The sequence below is a fragment of the Chlorocebus sabaeus genome, chromosome 10 (assembly GCF_047675955.1).
Source record: "Chlorocebus sabaeus isolate Y175 chromosome 10, mChlSab1.0.hap1, whole genome shotgun sequence".
In the NCBI taxonomy this organism is placed as follows: domain Eukaryota; kingdom Metazoa; phylum Chordata; class Mammalia; order Primates; family Cercopithecidae; genus Chlorocebus; species Chlorocebus sabaeus.
The window spans coordinates 39,092,962-39,117,593 of NC_132913.1; the positions used below are offsets into that span (position 1 = coordinate 39,092,962).

Consider the following 24,632-nt stretch of genomic DNA (forward strand, 5'->3'; position numbering starts at 1 on the left):
AACACCCACTGCATAAACCCTTTTCCAAATGTAATTGTGCACACTCCAAGTAACAGGTATAATGTTTTACTCACAAAACAGGCCACAGGTTCTTAGTCTTTTCCTGCCCCACTCCTCTCTACCTGCCAGTTTTAAAGCCAGGGACTTCCTTGACAATCTGTTTAAAATCACAGACCTTTCCCCTGAAAACGCACATATGCATACATACAAAAATTTTTAAAGTTTATGTACAATTTTAGGGTGTTAATAAATATCCTAAATTCCCTACATGGATACTGGGTCAAGAATCCATGAAGGATGTACTCAATTAGCAAATGAAATTCTCATAAAATTCTGTTATATATTAAGAGATATAAAATTAAGGTTTTGGTGCCACACTTGCAAGTTTTCACAACTGTTGAATGGCATCTGTCTTCTTAGGGATTTTACTGAGATATTTTGGTTTTAATAATGTGTGTATGTGTTTGAATCAATAAAATCTTCAGCAGATACAAAATGACTCTTGTTAGAATATAGTTTTGATGATTCTGATGCAAATAAAAACATTAGTAGTATATTTGTATTTTTCATTTGGTTAAAGGAGTTACATAAAACATTTTATATAGCAATCAAGACTAGGCCAGGCCCGTTGGCTCACGCCTGTAATTCCAGCACTTTGGGAGGCCGAGGCGGGTGGATCACAAGGTCAGGAGATCGAGACCATCCTGGGTAACACAGTGAAACCCCGTGTCTACTAAAAATACAAAAAAAATTAGCCAGGCGTGGTGGTGGGCACCTGTAGTCCCAGCTACTTGGGAGGCTGAGGCAGGAGAATGGCGTCAACCCAGGAGGTGGAGCTTACAGTGAGCCGAGATCACACCACTGCACTCCAGCCTGGGTGACAGAGCTAGACTCCATATTAAAAAAAAAAAAAAAAATCAGGACTGACTTTAATTACAGTGCCCTCTGCAGGATGGCAGCTAGTAATGCTACCACAGTTTATACAGTTATCTGAATAAGTATGGTCAGAAAGGAATACTGCTACAATGTTCACAATTGAGATAAAGTATAACTTGTATACATATAGTCATTATCAAGGATATACAGTAAATATTTTTTCTTTTCTCCTAAACAGAAAATGAAACCATTAATCAGCTGGGCGTGGTGTCTCACACCGGTAATCCCAGCACTTTGGAAGGCCAAGGTGGGGGATGTCTTGAAGCCAGAAGTTTGAAACCAGCCTGGCCAACAGGGCGAAACCCCGTTTCAACTGAAAACATAAAAATCAGCAAGGTGTAGTGGTGTACACCTGTACTCTCAGCTACTTGGGAGGCTGAGTGATGAAAATCGCTTGAACCCAGGAGGTGGAGGTTGCAGTGAGCCAAGATAGTGTTGCTGCACTCCAGCCTGGGTGACAGAGTAAGACTCTGTCTCAAAAAAACACAAATAAAAGAAACCATTATCAATAGTTGTTATGTGGCTGAGTCAATAAGTAGATGGGCTTTCCATGGGATTTAATTCCTATCTTTCTATCTTCGCAGTTTCAGTATGTCTTGCTAGTGTGTGCTGAAGTCTTATATAGGTCAAGTTTGCTAACGTTGACATGTTGAAAGAACAACCTTCTGACAAATATTTGGCACAAGTTACGACACATAGTTTATATTATTATAAGTAATTTGTATTCATTCTTAATGATGAAATTATTTGTAGAAGCCCCTAAACTGAAAATTGAAAAATACAAAAAACAAAGCCATTTAATAAAAGGTCTCCAAATACCTTAAATCAATTTTTCTAGATCTCAAAGGTTCAAACTTTAGAGTTCTTGACTTTTAAGAAGTTATTTTATCAATTTTTAAATATTTAGAAAGAGAAGAAAATCTTCATTTGCTTTCTATTATATAACCCCAAAACCAAATATGTATACATTAGAACAGTAGAAAAGAGATATATTAAATTAAGGCTGTTCATCAACTCGACTTAACAAGGGGTCAAAGTATAAGGTGAACAATGGTGATCTTTTGTACATAAGCCATTTCAAACACTTTAAAACCATTTCTGCTACAAATTTTTAGTCTAAGATATATTTTAGTTTTATCAAGGAGATGAATAACAGCAATTGCAAGACATATTTACTTAGCATCTTCTATATACCATACATAGTTGTCAATTTGTTTCTTAAAACTTCATTTGGGGGCTGGGCGCAGTGGCTCACGCCTGTAATCCCAGCACTTTGGGAGGCTGCGGTGGGCAAATCACTTGAGATCAGGAGTTTGAGACCAGCCTGGCCAACAAGGTGAAACCTCGTCTCTACTAAAAATATTAAAAAATTAGCTGGGTGTGGTGGTGGGCGCCTGTAATCTCAGCTATTCGGGAGGCTGAGGCAGAAGAATTGCTTGAACCCAGAAGACGGAGGTTGCAGTGAGCCGATACGGTGCCACTGCACTCTGGCCCGGGCAACAGAGTTACACTCCGTAACAAAACAACAACAACAACAACAACAGCAAAAACACTTCATTTGTGAAGGTAACTCCTAGAAGTTGAGTCACTCTGAATAAAATTTCAGACTTTGGTATTTGGAACCATTTTAAAATTAATGAGTTTTAAAGTTGAACACTTCATTTATGATAAAACTTTGAAAATTATTTTAAAATTTTTAGCTTTGTATTTTGCAATAATGTAAAGAATCGTTATCAGCAATGACAATAAGATTTTGTTGGTTTATGTAGTATGTATGAAACATCCAAGTAACATCATGTCTACATTTATTTTTCACTCACACATTCTCACTCTTTGATCCATTTGTCTCTCTCCAGAACTCTGCCTGTTTGGCTCTTCTTGACCCTACTGAGTAGCTTGCTCAAACTCCCAACTTCATCTGTAATTGCTTTCTTCTCTGTTCATCTCCTCATTCAGTCTCCTTTCACTTTCCAACTAGGCCCTACTTATGTCTTCTTTTTTCTTCTGCTAATAAAGAGTCTGAATGAGAATACTCAAGTTCAAAACCTAGATCTTAAAAAGCTAGTCAAGTCACATAACCGTTCTGGGTCCCAGTGTACTCACCCATAACAGATAAGGTTAAGTGACCTATGTAAGTTAATGCCCTCAGCTAGTAAAAATCAAAGACTTTGAACCCTGCTACTGGGCTCTTCATATACTGATCCTGCTGCATATTGGCCAATTAGAGTAAAAATCAGATAGGGTGACTACCTGTTAACAAAGTAAAAGATATAGCCCAGAGACAAATAACATTTGTATCAATTTTCCTTTTTCCAAACTCTTCATAAAACCACCCTTTGGAATAAACTGAATAATGCTGCATTTTTGCAAAATATGAAGTTGAAAAGAAAAAAAAACCAAAAAACCTTTGTCTTCTGCCTCTGTTATGGCTTACTGCTTGTATCCCAACTAGAAATGGAATTTGGCAAATGAACACAGAATGGCAAGATGCATTTCTGTAAATCTCCACGAGGTTTAAACACAGCTGCCGGAATTAAGAGTCCAAAATAGGAAAAGGTGCATCTTAGTGGTCATAAGGAAATGAGGAACCTCAACTTACAAAACTACTTTACTAGGTTTGGTTCCCTAAAGCCCTGAAAGGTTGCCTGAAATACACAAAATTCTTAAAGCAAATCTCAAAAGTAGATCATCAAATCAATAATAAAATTAACATAAAACTTCACTACAAAGATAACCCTGTTTTCCTAAGCTTTGCAAAAAATTCCACTGAAATAAAAAAACTCTACATATCTAAATATTTTTTCTATTCCTATCTATAAATGAGTTGAGAAAGTAGCTTCTGCAATATCCAAAAATACTCAATTTTACTAAATACTATATAAACACTATAATATTATAGTTATGAAGTTGACTATATTATTGTTTTTTAAACTTACATTATTGTAATATTTTTCTATTTAAAAAACTTAATTTTTAAATCTATTTTTATTTCTACTTATTTATTTTTAATTTAATTTTATTTTTTGAGACAGGGTCTCACTCTGTCATTTAGGCTGGAGTGCACTGGCAAGAACAGCTCACTGTAGCCTTGACCTCGTGGGCTCAAGCAATCCACTTGCTTCAGTCTCTCAAGTAGCTGGGACTACAGGTGCATGCCACCACACCTGGCTAATTTTGTTTATTTTTCGTAGAGATGGGGTCTTGCCATGTTGCTCAGCTGGTCTTGAACTCCTGGGTTCAAGTGATCCTCCCACCTCCGTCTCCTAAAGTGCTGTGATTACAGGAGTGAGCCACTGTGCCCGGCCGGTATTTTTCAAGGACTAAGAAAATGTGGCTAGTCATCTAGTTTTGTTTAGTCAAAGGGACAGTATTAGAGAAATCTAACAGCAATTACATTTAAATATTAGTCTGCTGAGTAACAATCAAGAATTGCTAAGCACACAGGTACTTTAAAATCTCATTTCCAATGATAATCCTCTGTATAATTAATCTATTCAAAATGCAAAATGAAAGCCACTTATAGCACTTACTTTTGCCCAGGAAAATTGTGAAACCAAATGTATCTAGGATAACTGAAATAAAGTTCTGCAACTTACTTCATAATCTTTCTGCTGCTTCCAGATACATTCCAAATTGGGAGATGTCAAAATAATCAAGCAGGCGTGGCCAGCAAATAACTAATTATTTTTAAAAATTTAAAATTGATAGCACCTTCATGAGAAACTAGAAAACAAAATAGCGATTCACATACCCTTCCCCATATCTAATGTAAAAAGACTACTTACTTACCTCATGCGCTAACATTTTATAGAGCTCTTCTCTAGTTACAGAAATCCTCTCTCTGTCTGTACTGTCCACAACAACTATTACAAACTAAAATAATTACAAAAAAATTATTAGTGATTACATAATTTGGTATCTGTAAAATTTATAATGTGTTTATTTGATATACAGGCTATTAATATCAAGAAATTGGAATCTTATGGTATTGTTGGAAAATCAGAGCTACCTATACATTGTGAAGCCAAAAGGTCTGATCGATTTTAATATATTTACTAATTTTTAGAGAAAAGAGAATATGATACTAACATTCCAACTAATATATATAACGCATGTCTGTTTTCAGTATCTTGAATGCTAATGGGCCTATATCCATCTATTTGCACTACAAATCAGTAAGAAAAACATACAATATGATCCTGAATTTATTACTTCCAGGTAGATATTATTTGTTAATATCAATCTGAAATCCTAAAAGGGCATGGGTATGGGAGTAAAGTAATGTGACAGTTAAAGAAATCAATTAAAAAAAAAAAAAATCAACCAACTGCAAGAATAAATCTCTATCTAAAAACAAGCTCTCTTCCTTACATAAGTATCACGTGCTACCTGCAAGCACAACCCCTTCATGAACTGATGAGACTGGGATCAGAAGGTGCAATGAAAGACTTGTGATTGCTGTGCAGGACTGAGCTCCATCGCACCGCTTCCTCAACTCCGTGAGCACCCAAAAGCAACAGATCAGCAGGAACAGATGGAGATTTAACTTACTCACTTTATGATAGCATTTATGATGCCCAAGTTGGTTCTGACCGCCTATTAGTAACATGCACTATTTATTTTTTGGACCTAGATCTTAATTTTTAAATAAACTCTTACGATTTTCTGGATCTTTTCTATTCTTCAGACTTCATCAACCAAAAGGCAGATGTATGAGAGAACTGCGACTTTACCTCCCCTCTCACTTGACAGCTTACTGATAGGTGACTTTATCACTGTAAGGCCCATTTTATTCCAAGGTATTTTAATAAAGCTGTTAATTTTCAGAGTGTTGGCATGAATTTGAAACCTATAGCATTATGTATACAGTAGCATATATACCTTTATAATCACACATAACTTCCCTTATTAAAAAAAAGATTAAATGCCTAATGCAGTGTTGGGAAATCAGGTTGTTAGATACACTTAATGGTTTCTTAATGACTTAAAAGTCAGCTTTCCATATATATAAACCAGCTTTATTAACTTATAATGAACACTACGAAAACAATTGTCAGTCTTTTAATTCACAGGTCTATGCAATGAAGCACTTAAATGTCAAAGGTCTGAAATTTCCTTTGGAAAATAATGTGTAAATTAAAAGACACGATTACGTCTAAAATGCCTTATAACGAAAAGAAAAACAATTATTTAATGTGCAATTGTGTTTTGTAAAAGAAAATAGTAAAACTGGCTAGGATTCAAACCACCAAAACCCTCTCATTTGGTGAGCTAAACTCAGTCAAACATAGAGAGAAATGAAATTATAAACTATGAGATGGAAGTCATTTAAAACAAAAAAAAAACTACTAAAGACAAGTTCTGGGATCAATACACAATCAAAACATAATTAACCACCAATTCTCCCTATAGAGGTTCAATGATAGTGGACATATTGAACAATGACCCTGGAATAGGAAATCAAAGATTTTACTCTGCTTAAACTCTCTCTATATTAACATACTGTGATATTTCAAAAAGATTAACTATAAGGGCTCAAATCTAGATGTTTTCCAAGCATTCTGTTTTCCAAGCATTAAATACTGTAAGAAACATTACCTCTGTGTTAGTATAGTAAGTGTTCCAGGAAGAACGAAGAGATTCTTGGCCACCAATATCCCACATTAGGAAACGTGTATTATTAATCACTATCTCTTCTACATTACTTCCTATTGTAGGAGATGTATGTACAACTTCATTCATAGAACTGGGGGAAAAAGTTTATATATATTTTACAATTAGCACGGAAGCTAACTTGCTTGAACAATTTTTTAATCAATGACAAATCAGCATAAACTTTTATAATTTATACCTAAATATCTTTTTCCTACTAGTTTACAACATGAGTGAGGGTTTAAACAGGGCTAGAACTAGGTCTTAGGCTATCTGGCATATACTAGATCATTCCAGGAAACTATAAAAACAAATATTTTTATACTTTCTTTTTTTAAATGTTACCCAGGCCGGAGTGCAGTGGCATGATCATACATAATCAGTGGCATGAGGTTCACTGCAGCCTTGACCTCCTCAATAGGATCAAGCAATCTTCCCACCTCAGTCTCCTGAGTAGCTGGAACGACAGGTGTGCACCACTACATCCAGCTAATTTTAAAATATATGTGTATATATATCTTATAAAGAGATGGCATACCACTACGTGGCCCAAGCAGTTTCTCAAAGTCCTGGCCTCTGCCACCCAAAGTGTTGGGATAAAGGCGTGAGCCACTGCACCCGGCCATATTTTTCTACTTTCTACAAACAAAAGAGTTTTAGTACAAAACAAGCGGACAACTCAATGCCAACTATATGCTCAATATCATACAAATTTCTTGCTTTCTACAAAGTATTGCTGAGATTTGGCTCCAGGTTTATAGTCAACCTGCTTTCTTACAGGGTAACTTAGGTTTCATGTAATTTCTTACTGCATTCATTGATCGAATATCACCCAGGCCAAAAAAGTAACTAGAAATAAAATAATTTTTAAGACAGTTAATACTTACAATTGGTAAAGAATGGTAGTTTTCCCTGCATTATCCAGCCCAACAATGATAACTTTGTGCTCTGAAATAGAGAAAACACCAGTGATTTTTTCTTCAAAAAAGGATAAAAAAGATTAATTCGATTATAGACAAAAATAAATTCCGTATTTCACCCTTCTATCTACGGCATAATTCAGTGCATGGCACTTTATACTTTCTTGGAAGTCAAAAGAACATCCTAGCAAGACCACCAGAAGTGTGCCATTATACTCACCTTCCCCATTGCCATTATTCTAGAGACAACTCTCATCTTTCCAACCTCCTCTCTAGGAAGTCACAGCACTACATTTCCTCTACTCCTAGGCAAGCCTACTCTCAGTAAAGTAAACCAAATATAATCACAACGATCTACAAATGACTTAAAGTATAAATGTTTCACAATGGATTACATCAATGAGGTTCTAACAGGAAATTCAGGCATCAACTGGGTACGTGTATGTGGAGTGGAATGAGTGGGAAGGAAAAAAGGACCATTTTTTAAATGGGTAATTGTAATTTATGAGTACCTTAAAACCACAGGGCCACTGTAACATGAAAAATAAATCTAAGAACCTATGGCTATGGTGGCAGTGACTCCCTCCCCCCGTTTGGCTTCTGTAGCACCACTTTCTCCAAGTTTTCTTCCTGTCTCTAGTCATTCATTTTTTTTCAATGACTCCTCTTCCTTGGGTCTTCTTTCAAACATTCACGTTCCCCAGATGTTTTCTTGCACCCTCTTCACATTTCAACCAGGCACTTGTAAGACCCATCTATTTCCAGGCCGTCTGAAAGCAATCCGCAAAGATAGCACAGCATGTGGAAGAAACTAGTGTCCAAGATGGCCTCTGGATAGTCATGCCATTATGTAGCCGCCACCTCTTGAATCTGGGCTGGCCCTGTGACTTACTTTTAACCCACAGATGCAGCAGAAATGACCAGGCATGATTTCTGAGCCTAAATCATCAGAAACATTGCAGTTGCTGCCTGGCTGTCTTGGACAAGTCGTCCTGCGGTAAGTCAGATACCATATAGCAAGCCCAAGACTGCTGTGCCTTTTAATGAGTAAGCCCAAGTTGATCATGTGGTGAGACCCTGTTGAAAGGGATGACCAGTCAGTCCCTATCTCTTCCAGCCATTCTAGTTGAGATGACAGACAGACAAGTAAAGAAGCCATCTTGGCTATGCAGCCTGGTTGAACCTACAGAGTACTCTAATTTTAGCTACTATCTGACTGCAACCAAAGGAGACTCCCCAAGGTAGAACTTCCTAGCTGAGCTCAGCCGATTCATAAGAAACATGAAAAATAATAAATCATTGCTTTAAGTCATAAAATTAGAGTGGCTTACTACATAGAAACAGATAATTGAAGGAAATATTAATGGTATTATAAGACCTTGAGCAAATGACTTTTATTATTTCTCTGACCTTAAGTTTCTTCATTGTAAGATAGGGGAAATACTACCTATCACTCAGGGTTGTTTAACAATTAAAATAGCACACAGCAGTGCCTAGCACTGAAGAGGAGAGAGTTCTTAACCTGTTTTACTAGCCCAGGAAAAGATAAAAATTTACTAGAAACTGTACTTCAAATTTTGAATTTTGATCTTTTCCAAGGCTAGTGATATCCAGTACGATACTCTCAAGACACTGGGCAGTAGCAGCGAGCTGCAGCTCCCAGTCAGCCATGCAATAACAAGGGTAAACAACCAATGCTGCATAATAGTATATACTGTGCTATCAGACGGTTTTGCCCAGCTGGAGGCTAACGTCAGTGTGTTGAGTACATTTAAGGCAGGCTAGGCTAAGCTATGATGTTCAGTAGGTTAGATGTAATAAATGTGTTTTGACTTCAGTTACTTTCAACTTACAACAAGTTTACTGACACATAACTACATCATAAGTTGAAGGGCACCTATAAACTAAAGTTCAAGTCATTCTCCCTACATAAGCAGCACATATGTTCACAGCAAACATTTCTCTACAGCTACTCGTGGTATCACCAAATGCTGGAATTATCCTAATTATCCATTTAGGGAATTAGACCAATCCTTTAAAGTCTAGCTTTCCATGTAGAATCAATTTCTCCTGCTTTCCCACACTACCTCTAATCTACCACTTATCCTAATTATTTACATGTGCACTAATCTCAGTTTAAGAAGGCATCTTCAACCATATAGAATACACATTAATCATCTTTACATTTCTAGTGACAACAACAATATTCCTGGCATAAAGAAGGTACTCAATAAATGTTGAATTAATATTCATTCTATAAGTAATAAATGTTGAGGATTATAACACCTCAGAGTAAGATCTTTATAATTCAAATGGTAGATGTTTTCCAAATAGTTGCCACTTACCAGAGGAAATTCCTAATGATCTATAGGCACCTGCTATTATACAAAAATAGGAAGATCAAGTAAATAAAACATTTTAATACAATCCACTAGGGTCCTTAAATGACATGACCACCTGCCCCTTTTGTGAGTTATTAAGAATCATTTTAAAGACCTAGGGCCCAGGCCAGATTGGTGGCTCACGCCTGTAATCCCAGCACTTTGGGAGGCTGAGGTGTCGGGTGGATCACCTGAGGTCAGAAGTTCACAACCAACATGACCAACATGGTGAAACTCCATCTCTACTAAAAATACAAAATTAGCGGGGCGTGGTGGCACATACCTATAATCCCAGCTACTTGGGAGGCGGAGGCAGGAGAATCGCTTGAACCCAGGAGGTGAAGGTTGCACTAAGCCAAGATCATGCCATTACACTCCAGCCTGGGCAACAAGAGCGAAACTCCGTCTGTGGCCCTTAGTCTCCCAGATCCACAAACAATTCTGCTACTATCCCAGAATAGACAGGACTCAGAGAGGTCAATTCATGGAAATGACTAAGACATAAATAAGAACAGCGAATAAGTAACATACAATAAGACCAAATGTTTAAAAATGAGAGACAAGTGCAGTCTATCCCTGAGGAAATGTTACATGGTGGCTGAATTAAAATCAGATGATTACTTGGGGAGCATGGAATCCCAACCCAAGGAGTGTTACAGGCTGCAATGACTGATGTGAATTTTTTTTTTTTTTTGAGACAAGGTCTCACTCTTGTTGTCCAGGCTGGATTGCAGTATCACAATCATGGCTCACTGCTGCCTCAACCTCCCGGGCTCAAGCGATCCACCCACCTCAGCCTCCTGAGTAGCTGGGATCACAGGTGTGCACCACCACGCCTGGATATTTTGTTTCTTTTGTAGAGATGGGGTGTCCCTATGTTGCCCAGGCCGGTCTCAAACTCCTGGGCTCAAGCGATCCTCCCACCCCAGCCTCAAAAAGTGCTAGGATTACAGGTGTGAGCTCCTGTACCTGGCCTGAATTCATCTTTAGAGCAAGGCCACACCTGCATGAGGGCCAGGTAATCGAGTTGTTGAGAAAAGGTACCCTTGCACCTACAAAGTTTTTAAATAGCATGGCAATTTTGCCTAACTCCATTTTTCTATGTCCCAAAATTAAGCATTCCCTTTCTGATGACATAACTCCTCTACAGTTTTATTAATACAAGCACTCATAAACATTTTTAATACAACTAGAATTCATTATCAAGCTATACTCTGATCTCTGACTTGGGTAAAAGTTTTTAGCTTCCCAGGTGAATACTGATTCTTAACCATAGCATTCTCAAAATGTCAGATTTTTTTTTTTTTTTTTTTGAGACAGAGTCTGGCTCTGTCGCCCAGGCTGGAGTGCAGTGGCCGGATCTCAGCTCACTGCAAGCTCTGCCTCCCGGGTTTACGCCATTCTTCCGCCTCAGCCTCCCGAGTAGCTGGGACTACAGGCGTCCACCACCTCGCCCGGCTAGTTTTTTGTATTTTTTAGTAGAGACGGGGTTTCACCGTGTTAGCCAGGATGGTCTGGATCTCCTGACCTCGTGATCCGCCCGTCTCGGCCTCCCAAAGTGCTGGGATTACAGGCTTGAGCCACCACGCCCGGCCAAAATGTCAGCTTATTTTTAAGTTCCAGGAATATATCCCACCCTGCCTCCTCTCCATTCCCCCAATGTATTAGCTACAGGCCAGAATTTAGATGGGCTTGTCAATACTCAGGAAGAAAATACAATTACTCCGACAAATAAAAGAAATGGTACCCTAAAAATAGTACAAAATTAGCAGGAAAAGTTCAAAAGGAAACAAAAATATAGGCAAGAATCTATAATATATAACAATAAAGAATGAGTAAAAACGTGTATATGTATAAATAAGGTACACAGAGACCACAAAGTAAAAAATAGTACTCTCTTAGTTTCTTACAAGGTCCTTAATCAGTTAAGGTTAAACCCTTATTCCAACCACGTTACCATTTTTTCAAAATAGTTTGCTACGCTTCTTTCATAACTGCTTTCAGAGCCTGAGGTACACCATTTTGAATACTGTCACCTAATGGTGGCAAATCTTTTAAACTCTGAAGATGAACTTGACTTTAAAGTGGGAGACGAGCCACCTGATATCATCATGGTTATAAGTTAAAAGGTATCTAAAATGAGTGCTATCTTTTTGTTGTTAAGTGAAATATGAAGAATTATTTAAAATTTTGTTTCCAAAGAACTAAAAGGAGTTTCAAAAGATACACTGAATAACAGTAGGACATATCAGTGAAAAAACTATATAGCCTCCTAAAATGAGAGCTTTAAAGTAAAACCTCATCTGGCTTTAGTACAGGTATTTTTTAAAGTGATCTCCTTACTTCAGCCATGTCCCTAGGACTTGGTTATTATGTCCTAATTCCAAACCTGGTGCTTTCTAACAGTTCTGTTAGGAAAAACTAGCTTGGCGAAAACTACTAAAAGGAAAAAAAAAGGGACTCTTAGGCTGGGCGTGGTGGCTCACACCTGTAATCCCAGCACTCTGGGAGGCCGAGGCAGGTGGACCACAAGGTCAGGAGTTCAAGACCAGCCTGGCCAAGGTGGTGAAACCCCATCTCCACTAAAAATACAAAAAAATGAGCCAGGCCTGGTGGCGCGTGCCTATAGTCCCAGCTACTCGGAAGGCTGAGGCAGAAGAATCGCTTGAACCCAGGAGGCAGAGGTAAGATTCTTTATCATACCTGGCCACTAGCTGAACATGATCACCAAGGTAAAATTGCTCTGAACAAAACCATGTGCAACAACACAGAGACAAGCCTAAGATAAAGCAGATGGCAGAAATTACTCATTCCAGAATTTCATCTTATAACACAAGTTAGTTGCCTACTGAGGAAAGGAAAAGGTTAACTGTTTCAAGATGCATCATCTTTTACACCCACTGTATGGAATGAACTAGAGAATCAATAAGCTGAAATTAGATAACCTATCCTGCTGTGGATTAGGATTTAAACTGCTTCAAATCTTTCTTTAACAGTGCCTAGAAATAAAGAAAGCACACTGGAGAGAGAAGGTATAGTAGATGATACAGGCTAGGAATCCACATGTCTCGGCCAGGCGCGGTGGTTCACACCTGTAATCCCAGCACTTAGGGAGGCTGAGGCGGGTGGATCACTTGAGGTCAGGAGTCCAAGACCAGCTTGGCCAACATGGCAAAACCCCGTCTCTACTAAAAATACAAAAATTAGCTGGGTGTGGTGGCACACACTTGTGGTCCCAGCTACTTGGGAGGCTGAGGCATGAGAATCAGTTGAACTTGGGAGGCGGAGGTTGCAGTGAGCCGAGATTGTGTCACTGCACTTCAGCCTGGGCGACAGAGTGAGACCCTGTCTCCAAAATAAATAAATAGACAGAATCCACATGTCTGGCATGGTGGAAAATGTTAATAGAGAAAAGCGCGTCAGAGCCGGTGATAAGAAAGAAATGAAGCGGCTAGCCGTGGAATTTGGGCAGGGAAAGAAATCCAGTCCTGCCCTACAAAGTTAGAAATGGCTGGAAGTCCTAGTAGGTGAAAGGTTAGGTTACTGTTACAGTAGAACAGGAAAGATGAAAGGTAAAATGGCTATGAACAAGAGGGAAACTAACCAAGGTCTGAAGCTTTGGAGGACCCATAACCTTCTGTCTGCACCTGAAAGTGAGTAAGAAAACTGAGGTAATATCGTTAGATAAACATGATGAAAAAGGATGAGTGTGACAAAGAAAGCTAAGCCTTAGCCCAAATTTTCCCCTAACTCTTCCTGACCTACCTCCTAAAATTTAGAAAAGCTGCTCTACTCGGTCTCTAGAACGTGTCATAAACTTTCTGATCATTTAATTTTGCTCACACCATTTCTCCACACTGCAGACCTTACTCTTCTGCTTAATTTTACAAACTCAATGAATTCCTATATACTTACAAATGCATAAATATGTAACCATGCCCCCAAACTCTTAAGACCTAAGCAGATTTCTAAAGTCAATCAAGGGAAACCAAACTAATATATTTGAACATACCATATTCTTAACAAATGGTTAAAATACTTGAAAAACAAAAAGGAAGAAAGAAACTCCAATCAAACATAAACAGAACTTGGAAAATATCCCAAAAAACCACATGTAGTCTGAGATCTCTGGAGGGCATTCCAATGAAGAATCCATGATTCAGAGGACCTTTACCTCCTTATTCCACCCAAACACCTACAAACGACATTCATTGCCAAGTTCTAGTTGCTCTCTCCCAAGACATAGCTCTATCTGAGTTATTTTTGTGTGTGTTTTTACAATAAAGCACCAATGACTTTTTTTTTTTTTTGAGGCGCAGTCTCGCTCTGTTGCCCAGGCTAGAGGGCAATGGTGTGATCTTGCTCAATGAAACCTCCACCTCCTGGGTTCAAACAATTCTCCTCCTGCCTCAGTCTCTCAAGCAGCTGGGACTACAGGCAGGTGCCACCATGCCCGGCTAATTTTTTTGTATATATTTATTTGAGACTGAGTCTCGCCCTGTTGCCCAGGCTAGAGTGCAATGGCATGATCTCAGCTCACTGCAACCTCTGCCTCCCAGGTTCAAGGGATTCTCCTGCCTCAGCCTCCCGAGTAGCTGGGCCTACAGGCACACACCACCACGCCCAGCTAATTTTGCATTTTTAGTAGAGACGGGGTTTCACCATATTGGCCAGGCTGGTCTCAAACTCCTGACCTCATGATCCACCTGCCTTGGCCTCCCAAAGTGCTGGGATTACAGGTGTAAGCCACCTGTACATGAATCATCAGAAGTTTACCGTACCTGGCCTAATTTTTGTATTTTTAGTAGAGATGGGGGTTTTGCCATGTTGGCCAAGCTGGTCTAGAACTCCTGACCTCAGGTGATCCATCTGCCTTGGCCACCCAAAGTGCTGGGATTACAGGCACGATCTACTGTGTCCCGGCCACCAATGACCATTTTTAATAGCTTCCTAAATCTAAGACATAGCATGTAGGTCACAATGAGAACTATAAACTTAAGATCAAACTCTGCAATGGGCTCAAAGACAAACATGTCAACTCAATGATAGGGTCAGATTAGTCACAAAGTTTTTAATACTAGATCAACTTTCTTTGAACATCTTTACTCTCACCACCACAGCCTGTTCCTTTCATTAGCAAGAAGGAAAAGCATCTATACAAAATGTAAATTTGTAGCCAAAAAGTGCTATAACGCACTTCAAAATAAAGACCCCATAGAATCCCAATATGCCTAGTATGAGAATGTTATTATGGACAAAGGTAATAAAACTTTCAGCCATTCCAACTCTTTGATACATGCGAATCAGAAGTTTACTGCTTAGTATGATTTTTCTTTTAGACTATGTCACAGCATTCCTGTATTTACTCAAATAAGCCACAACAACCACACTGTTCTAATGCTTTGATGGAACTGTGAATTATCAATTAGGCTTCAACGTACCAATCAATACCTTACAATTTTGTCATGAAAATGCTTCTTGTTTCCCTTCTCCTTCATTTCTTTTTGACACACTGAGGCAGTCTACCAGTTCCATTCATTGCCAGTCTTTAAAAGTTAATATGTACTCCCCCCAACTCATCAGTCAATAACTTAAGCATAATAATTGTTATTGTAGAGAATTACTATCTCTGTGAATCATACAACATCGGAAAACACAAAAACACCAAGGAAAATAAATGGAGAGACATCCTAATTCATCATTCTTACCTCATATCTGAACTATCACTAAGCCCTATCAATTCTTTGTCTCTCAGAGCAAAAAATTCCATTTGTCAAGTTCACTGAAGTTCTCTCAGTCCATAGAACAGATCCTGGAATAAAGCATGAGCTTAATATTTTTCATGAATAAGTAAATCAGATCTGGAAAATATAAAGGTTAGGAGGGAGACAGCTGATCAAGTCATTTTGTACTAAAAGTTCAATTTTTAAAACTTAAAAGTCTTATCAATAAAAAGAAAGTTTGAAAATAAATTTGCTAGTTCAGTAATGGCAAATGAAGTTTCAGGGTAATAACCAAACTTCTCTTTTGCACTATGAGGTTGCTGGAAAAAAAAAAAAGCAATGATTATACATGGCAAAATCAGAGATCCAATCAGGAGGCAGAAATCACACAATAATTTGAACTTGGAAAGTTCAATATCAAAAAAATATTACAGGGGACTGCAGTAATGAGAGATTGGCTAAAAGATTACGGGAATGACAAACATAAGAAGCACTCACTACCCCTAAGGTTGAGATGAAGGTCCTCCCACTCCCTAACACTGGTTGACTGAATGGCAGAGAAGCAGCTGGTGGGACCCGCCCAAAAATCCTCCCTCTTTGGTGCTGGGAAAAACTGTTTATTGAGAGGTATTTCACTGGAGACCTTCCATTATGAAACCAACTAAGACGGGTACTAGGGGACGCTGCTGGTTGCTGCTGACCACTGTGCAGTACAAGAGCCAGGCCTTGGAGAAGGTGTTCATGCTACAAGCAGAGCCTGTCAAGAAAGCACACTATAACTAAATACAAACACCCTTTCCTCCTGCAATGCCCCTCCAGTACAGCCTATCAAAAAGCTTAACATTTTGCCCAGTGGTAAAAGAAAAACGTTTAAAGGACCCAGCTCCACTTCCACAGAGCATGCAAAAAGGGTTTACAAATGGTCTCTGACTTGTGATATCGTAAAAGCAATACACATTCAGTAGAAACCATACTTCAAGTACCCATGTAAAGATTCTGTTTTTCACTTTCAGTACAGTATTCAATAAATTACATGAAATATTCAACCTTTATTATAAAATAGGCTTTGATAGATTTTGCCAAACTGTAAACTAATGTAAATGTTCCGAGTATGTATAAAGCAAGCTAGGCTGAAGCCATGATTTTCAGGAAGTCTGGCATATTAAACTCATTTTTTACTTACTGTATTTTCAATTTACAGTGGGTTTACCAGGATATAATCCTATCATAAACTGAGGAGAATGTGTATTAGAAGCTAAGAGGCAAGTCTACCCCTTGGCTACTCAGCTTCCATATGTACTCTTCTCTACACATTTGAACTCCCTTATAATAATAATAATAAGCCAAAGGCAGAGGTGGCTTCCTCAGCATCAGGTTCCTGAAGCACAGGCAGCTTCTTCTGCACCCATTGATACTTACAATTCCTTTTCTAGCAACCAATCAAGAGAGCAATACAAGGCCATTAAGGAGGAAATTCCACAACTTCTTTTATAGTTCACATCAGAGTCAGTTCTTTTTATCTGAGTCCTTCTTATACAAAGTCCTTCTTATATGAAGTTGTGGGCAAACGTGTGTGTGTGTGTGTGTGTGTGTGTGTGTGTGTGTAGAACTGACTCTGGCACTAGATCTCGGTTAAAATCGGGGGGGGGGGTGTGTAGCAGAAATAATTCTGGCACTAGATAATCTTGGTTAAAATCCAGGTCTATCACTTTTAACTATAGTGCTTTAAGCAAGTTACCCGTTTCCTTGCTCCTGTAAAATAAGGGGAATAATATCTACCTAGTAGGGTTGTTGTGAAGAATAAATCAACTAAGTGAAGATTAAATCAAACAACCTGTGTGAACCTTGCACAAGTGTTAACCACTATTATCTTACTTGTAGAGACAAAGTGAGTTATTTCCTGTCTCCCCACACTGCATGAAAGCTTCATAAAGGCAGTGGAATTTGTCTGTTTTGTCTGTTATTCCCACCATCTAGAACAGTTCCTGGACTAAATAGGTGTTTAAATATTTGTTTATTGAAAATAAGTAAACCACTGATCACAAGCTCTTCTACAAAAAAAGTTACTAATGGCAACTTTTCGAAGTTCTAAAGACAACCTAGAGTTTAGCAACTAAAAAAGTTAATTGGGGGAGGAGGAGGGAGGAAAAAATGTCGTCGATCTCTTCTTTAAAAAGACCAAAAATCAGCAACACATTCCTTCAGTGTTTTAACTTGCCTGACTCTGGCATATACCAGTTGTATGGCCTGGGGAAAAAAAAAATCATTCCACCTGAGCCTCAGTTTTCCCTTTTCAGGGGAAATAACTACTTCAAAAGATTGTTAAAACATAAAATACAATAAAATGATTTAAATGACAGCATCTAGGATAAAGTTTGTACTCTACTAAAGCTCAGTATCATCTAAATGTGACCTCCGGTTTTTCTAGTTCGAACAGGATACAAAGAGCTTTCGCTGTGCACTCAATCTCAGCTTTAACTGAAAAAGCTGTTCTCAGGGGGTTTCAGAAACAGGAGATACTGCTTAGTTTAAGTTTCATCAGATGGCAAATTCTGTAATCTCCCGAAACATTCTTTCCAAGAGTTTCTATGAAAAGAATATAAGATTGTATTCTGAATCCACTGAAGGTAAAACAAGAGCATCCAAGACATCTAACTTAAATATGTCCTATACAGAAAAGAAAAAAAAAAAAAAAAAAAACCCTGCCGTGGCCAACGCCTGTAATCCTAGCACTTTGGGAGTCCGAGGCGGGCGGATCGTGAGGTCAAGAGATCGAGACCATCCTGGCCAACATGGTGAAACCCCATTTCTACTAAAAATACAAAAATTAGCTGGGCGTGGTGGCGCGCGCCTGTAGTCCAGCTACTCGGGAGGCTGAGGCAGGAGAATTGCTTGAACCCGGGAGGCAGAGGTTGCAGTGGGCCAAGATCACTCCACTGCACTCCAGCCTGGTGACAGAGCAAGACTCCGTCTCAAAAAAAAAAAAAAAAACCAACAAATATCTGGCATTAGATTAAATGGTGGATATTCTGAAAAGTGACCCTATTGATAAGACAGCCACATTGTTTACCAGAAGAGAAATAATTTATTCACATTTTCACAATATTCACATCTAATTTTCTAGAACTTAACTTCATTAATTCCCTTATTAATGTCTGCCAAACTGACATAAACGTCCCGTCAAAAAGTACCACAAAATACAGGTTATAAAAACACTACTATTAGCAATTTGTAGTGATACCAGAGCACACACCCTTATTATTTGCTACTTCAAGGAGCTGTTGGCAAAGTTCTCAATTATTCTTAACTTACAGAAACAAATAATTTTATCATTGACTCAAAACAGAAAATGGTGATGTCTATTTTTCTGGCAGTACTAGAGCTCAATTAACAAGCAGCCTTTCCAAACCTCACAGCAGATGAAACACTAGCTTTGCTGAAAATAATATAAAATGATGGATGTTAAAACTAGAATAGATCTTATCTACTGTAAGTACTACCAGTCTTACAGCAATGTAAGTTTTAATATTTGAAATGCAGAAATAAAGTTTACAAGATTTGTAGGCTCCACAGAACCCTGGTGTTCTAGGTGATAAAACCTAGACCAGAAAATCAGAGTTTAAGTGACTGGTTCCCACTCTCTTGCTCCCAACACAAACAGCCAGTCCAGTCAGAGACAGTGCTGATTAGAACTGATTTTCTCTACTTTATGAAAACTCCTCTTATCAGAAAAATTGATACTGCCCTTTCTTTCGGTATCACGTTATCTACACATTTGTGTGTGTGTGTGTAAAAGATACATTAGGGATCACAAGTTCTAGTTATGCTTGCTTCCCCTAAGCTTCTTACAACAGCCGCTAGATCATGAAGGAGGTGGTTGTAGTACGTGTACATAATAGACACCAACATTCACGTAAGTCTTTATTGGAAAACTGGGATGTAACACCACCAACCAGCTTACACAGGAGAAAAACACAAACTAAGTTACTGACAGCGGGATGATGAACCACCCAACGAGTTAAAAAGAAACAAAAGTACGCCACTGTATCTTAATAAGTATCCAGTCTTTGGGTTCAAATTATATTCTTTCCCCAGTTTTAGTCATTTTGTAACAAATTTTAATAAGCCTGATATGTATTTCATGGTCATGTCTGAGGTTGGCTGAACTTAAGCATCCCTATATAACACACTTAACAGTAACTTGCTAGTTACCTATGGTTAACAAATGTTTCATATGGTATGTTTTTAAAACTTTTAGTGAAACACTTTAACATTTTTAACCCAGCAAACAAAAACTGTCTAAGCAAATAACCCACACGAGTAGAAAAATGACCTTAAGCTTAACCTGAAACACAGGTATAATAAGTAAAACAAATGCAGAGAAGTCCATCTCAATTCAGGAGGCAGAAGAACTCCCGCTGCCCCCAACACACACAAAGAGGGATGGCAGTGGAAGGCAGGCTCATAAACCAGAGGTGTATTGGACAAGTCAAGCGATTCCTCCCGTTTTCCGCATTCTGCAACAGCGGTCGCTCAGTGGTGCGGTTAGGGCCGCAATCTATAACCTTCATTCCAGAAGACCCCAGCATTTCTATGTGGTGTCCAAATCCAATTGGTGAGCAAAGAAACGGCTGAAAGGCCAGGCCGTGATACTCAGGGACGTTGGACGTAGGGCAAGAAACATTTTCCACTCTCAATCGAAATCGGAGCAATGGGTGTATTGCGGAAAAGACTTATTAGGAAGGTCCCCTAAGACAAAGGGCTGCGAGTCAGGAACCATCCCCAGGCTCGGGAGCGGGAACCGAACGGTCCCGGGGCCGTATCGGCGCAGCCTGCACCCCGCGCTAAGGCGGCGCCCGACCGCGCCGCCCACATTCCGGAAGTATTCGGAGACCCCCACCCAGCCGGCCCGAGCTGACCCTCTCCTCCACCCGTACGCCCGCGGACCGAGCTCCTCACCCTGGTGATTGAACAGTCTCCATATTCTGGTGAAGAGAATTCCCATTCTCGGACAGCAGACCCCCCCCTCCAGACACCCGGGCCGCCTGGCTTCCCCTGGCTCAGGCTGAAGGGGAGGAGAGAGACGCGTTGGAGCCTCCGCCTCTGCTGCTGCTCCCGCGCTGGTCGCGGGCCCGCTTCCAGGGAACCGGAGGGAGGCCGAAGCCCAGGCCGCCCTGCCGCGCGCAAGGCCCCGCCGCTGCCGCCGCGGCACTCGCCTGGCTCGCGGACATCGCCGCCGCGTTGTCTGCGACGAGCCTCGCGGGCCACCGTCCTCCCCCAGTTCCTCTCGGGCGGCTGCGGAGGCGACGACCACGCGGGCGGGGGAGGCGAGGGGGTGGGTTTGGTGGGACGTGAGTGCGCAGGCGCGCGGCCAGAGGGGCGGAGCCTGGGAAAGGGCGCCCGCCTAGTTCTCGCTTATTTGCATAATCAAGACTGCTGAAGGCGTGGGACCTTTACCTGGGACTGAGGCTGTGAAGGCCGCAAGTTGGGGCAGATGGCTTCCGACTGCTTGCTGTTGCGTCCCCGAGTATTTATATTTCTCTCGAATCTCCTCCATTGCGCCATAATGTGAACATATAATTGAGTACCCCATGTCCATCCCCAACCCTTGGCACACCAGTAAAAGTTCCACGTCTTGACCTGTAAGACATGGTGTCCCCGCTGGGTCTTTTAGGGAAAAGCCTGCCGCCCTCTGACACTCAGCTGAAGTCAGTGGCCTTACCTAGATAGTCGCCTTAAAGCCGTTTTTGCACTTCAGGGCTCTTTTCTTTCCAATCGCTCTTCACTCTCAGGTCAGTATTGCCCAAAACAACGATTTTGATCAAGTCACTCCCCTATTTAAAAACCTTTAGTGGCCACTAAAGCTCCGTCCCTTTCTGTTCTCCTTAACCTTGGTAAAAAGGAAAAGAAAGAAAAATTGGGAGACGTAGGAGCCATTTGAACTGCTTTGCACGCCCATCCACAACAGCTGCATGAAATTAAGCAAAATCAGCAATAAACTGCACCTTCCCATCTCACTTCTCCTAACTACACACAATTTTACCTCAAAATATAGAAAAGTAATTTATTTGACTTCTTTTGGGGCTTTATGGTTAAAAAGTCAAAATTTAGAGGAGCCATACATGAAGGGAAGGAAAATCATAGTAATCCATATTAATTTATAGATTATCATGTCTGGATTTACTTAATACTCTGTACGCTGTTTAGAAAAACAATGTAGTTTGTACAAGCAATTTGCATTAACTCTTTAATATTTCCATTCTTGCATGCTGTAGGTAATGCTTTGGTAGCTCTAAGACTTTTGCAGACTCCTACGCAGATGTCAGCTTATGAAATGGATGTCATATACACATTAACCTGTGATGCTGGAGCTTCATGTTTTACAATCTACCTTAAGGAAATTGTCTCCCAGGTTATTTTCCGAGTGAAGAAAGAAGAGAGAGAGAGAGAGACAGTTTAAAGACCAATTTATCTATGATTAGAGAGAAGTGCAAAATGTCATTAGAGAGACTTCTGATTTCAGACATGAGAGAGTAGGATGGTTTGAATATACCCTCCTACCGTTAACAAATAGAAAACTGCACAAAGTACAGGCAATGACATTTCAGATATTGAAAAACACATCACAGGACTGTGATTCTTTGCAAAAGAGAAACAAGTGGAGTCTTACCATTTCCTGGACTTTATCCCTAAAAGGAATTCCCAGTCAACTACAGAGGAAGTGGGAACCTAAATGAGAATTTGGGAACCTCCTAGAACTGAAGGTGCACATCAGCATTCCCAGAGATCAAGATGGCTAGAATTTGTGAAGCAGAGTAACTGGAAGGAGGCAGCTACACAGAGAAAAGCTCTACAAACCTGTTAATGGGCCATGGAGTCTTTGGCTGCCTATCACTTTGTACTCATACAGTATGCACCCGCAGGAGGCTGGCCAATCACAATTCCTGAGGAAAAATAAGTACCAGGGAACTGTAATGCAAATGATTCCCAGAGATTACAACGGGTCAGGAATTATTCGAATTCCCTTCAGCCAGAGTGAAGAGAACTGAATATATAGGACAGGGGTGTCCAATCTTTTAGCTTCCTTGGGCCACACTGGCAGAAGAATTGTCTTGGGCCACACATAACATAAGCTAACATTATTGATAGCTGATTAGCGAAAAAATAAATAAAATCACAAAAATACTCAATCTTTTAAGAAAGTTTACGAATTTGTGTTGGCCACATTCAAAACCATCCTGGGGCCAGGTGTGGTGGCTAACACCTGTAATCCCAGCACTTTGGCAGGCCAAGGTGGGCAGATCGCTTGAGGCCAAGAGTTTGAGACCAGCCTGGCCAACACGATGAAATCCCGTCTCTACTAAAATTACAAACATTAGCCGGGCATGGTGGTGCATGCCTGTAATCCCAGCTACTCTGGAGGCTGAGGCAGGAGAATCGCTTGAACTCAGGAGGTGGAGATTGCACTGAGCCGAGATTGAACCACTGCACTCCAGCCTGGGCGACAGAACGAGACTGTCTCAAAACTAAATATATAAATAAATAAATTTTTAAAAAGCCATCCTTGGCTGCATGCAGCGCACAGGCTGCGGGTTGGATAAACTCGATATAATTGAGTGGACACCCCCAGAGACCTTAGAAGAGGAGCTAACTGGCCTAAGAATAAGCCCTACATAAGACCAGTTCTAAAGAAGCGTAAAACCAAACCTTGAAAGGGCCAAACTAATTCACAATTGCCTGCCAAAATAAGTATAACATTCTTTAAAGGAATACAAGATCAAGTCATCAGCAATGTAAACTTTACATTGTACTAAATCCAATACAAAATCACTAGACGTGCAAGGAAACAGGAAAATGTGATCCATAATCAAAAGAAAATCACTCTACAGAAATACCCAGGCATGGGGACATTAAGTGATTGCCGCAAGTTCACGGCTAGTTATTGCTGGATCAAGACTTTGAACCCAGGCAAAGGTTAGATCCATACTCAAACCACTGTGCTAATCTTCATGTTGTATGAAAGTACAAATGAGATGTTTCTCTCCTTAGTCCATTTTATTATTGGAAATGTGCTGATGACAAGAGAAGTAGCTTCAGGCATATGGCTGGTGGATGAGTTTCAAATTGTTGGCTGAAATACTTTGATAGTTGAGATAGCCTTATATAATACCTCTCCAATAACTGAGGTACTGTTCATTCAGTCAACATTTATTATATTCCAGGCATTGTTTTGTATGCTTCAGATGATTACCTAGCTTAACAGTAACATATGAGTACTTTTTTTTTTTTCTGAGACAGAGTTTCGCTCTTGTTGCCCAGGCTGGAGTGCATTGGTGCAATCTCGGCTTACTGCAACCCCCGCCTCCCGGGTTCAAGCGATTCTCCTGCCTCATTCTCCCGAGTGGCTGAGATTACAGGCATGCGCCACCACACCCAGCTAATTTTGTATTTTTAGCAGAGACGGGGTTTCTCCATATTGGTCAGGCTGGTCTCGAACTCACGACCTCAGGTGATCCGCCCACCTCGGCCTCCCAAAGTGCTGGGATTACAGGCGTGAGCCACTGTGCCCAGCCAAGAATTTTTCTTTAACATTTAAAATTTTTCTTTAAAAATACATACTCATAGCCGGGTGCAGTGGAGGTGAAGGCAAAAGATACCAGTGAACATGGATCCATTATGTAGGCTCACAATGATGGAGAAAAATAAGCTGAAATATCCAGTTGAGGGAAATGACTAATGCAACATACTTAAGAATTTAGGCCGGGCGTGGTGGCTTATGCCTGTAATCCCAGCACTTTGGGAGGCTGAGGCGGGCGGATCACCTGAGGTCGCGAGTTGGAGACCAGCCTGACCGACATGGAGAAACCCCGTCTCTGCTAAAAATACAAAATTAGCCAGGTGTGGTGGCGCATGCCTGTAATCCCAGCTACTTGGGAGGCTGAGGCAGGAGAATCACTTGAACCCAGGAGGCGGAGGTTGCAGTAAGCCGAGATCGCACCAGTGCACTCCAGCCTGGGCAA

At 40.2% G+C, this 24,632-nt stretch overlaps 1 protein-coding gene across 3 annotated transcripts in view; it reads right to left on the minus strand.

The window, feature by feature from the left end:
* ARL5A (ARF like GTPase 5A) overlaps positions 1-20,935 on the minus strand; it is a 32,099-nt gene extending 11,164 nt beyond the window's left edge. The window contains exons 1-5 of one of the 3 annotated variants that reach the window (XM_038002135.2): positions 20,572-20,934; positions 15,598-15,701; positions 7,476-7,536; positions 6,535-6,682; positions 4,726-4,809 (exon numbers count right to left, since the gene is read on the minus strand). In XM_038002135.2, the coding sequence (XP_037858063.1) occupies positions 4,726-4,809; positions 6,535-6,678 (228 nt within the window). In that variant the 5' untranslated portion in view covers positions 6,679-6,682; positions 7,476-7,536; positions 15,598-15,701; positions 20,572-20,934. Of the gene's footprint in view, positions 1-4,725; positions 4,810-6,534; positions 6,683-7,475; positions 7,537-15,597; positions 15,751-20,571 lie in introns of all 3 variants that reach the window. The other 2 variants (XM_038002134.2, XM_007964964.3) reach the window with 2 other exon arrangements.
* Between the last annotated feature and the right edge of the window lie 3,697 nt (positions 20,936-24,632).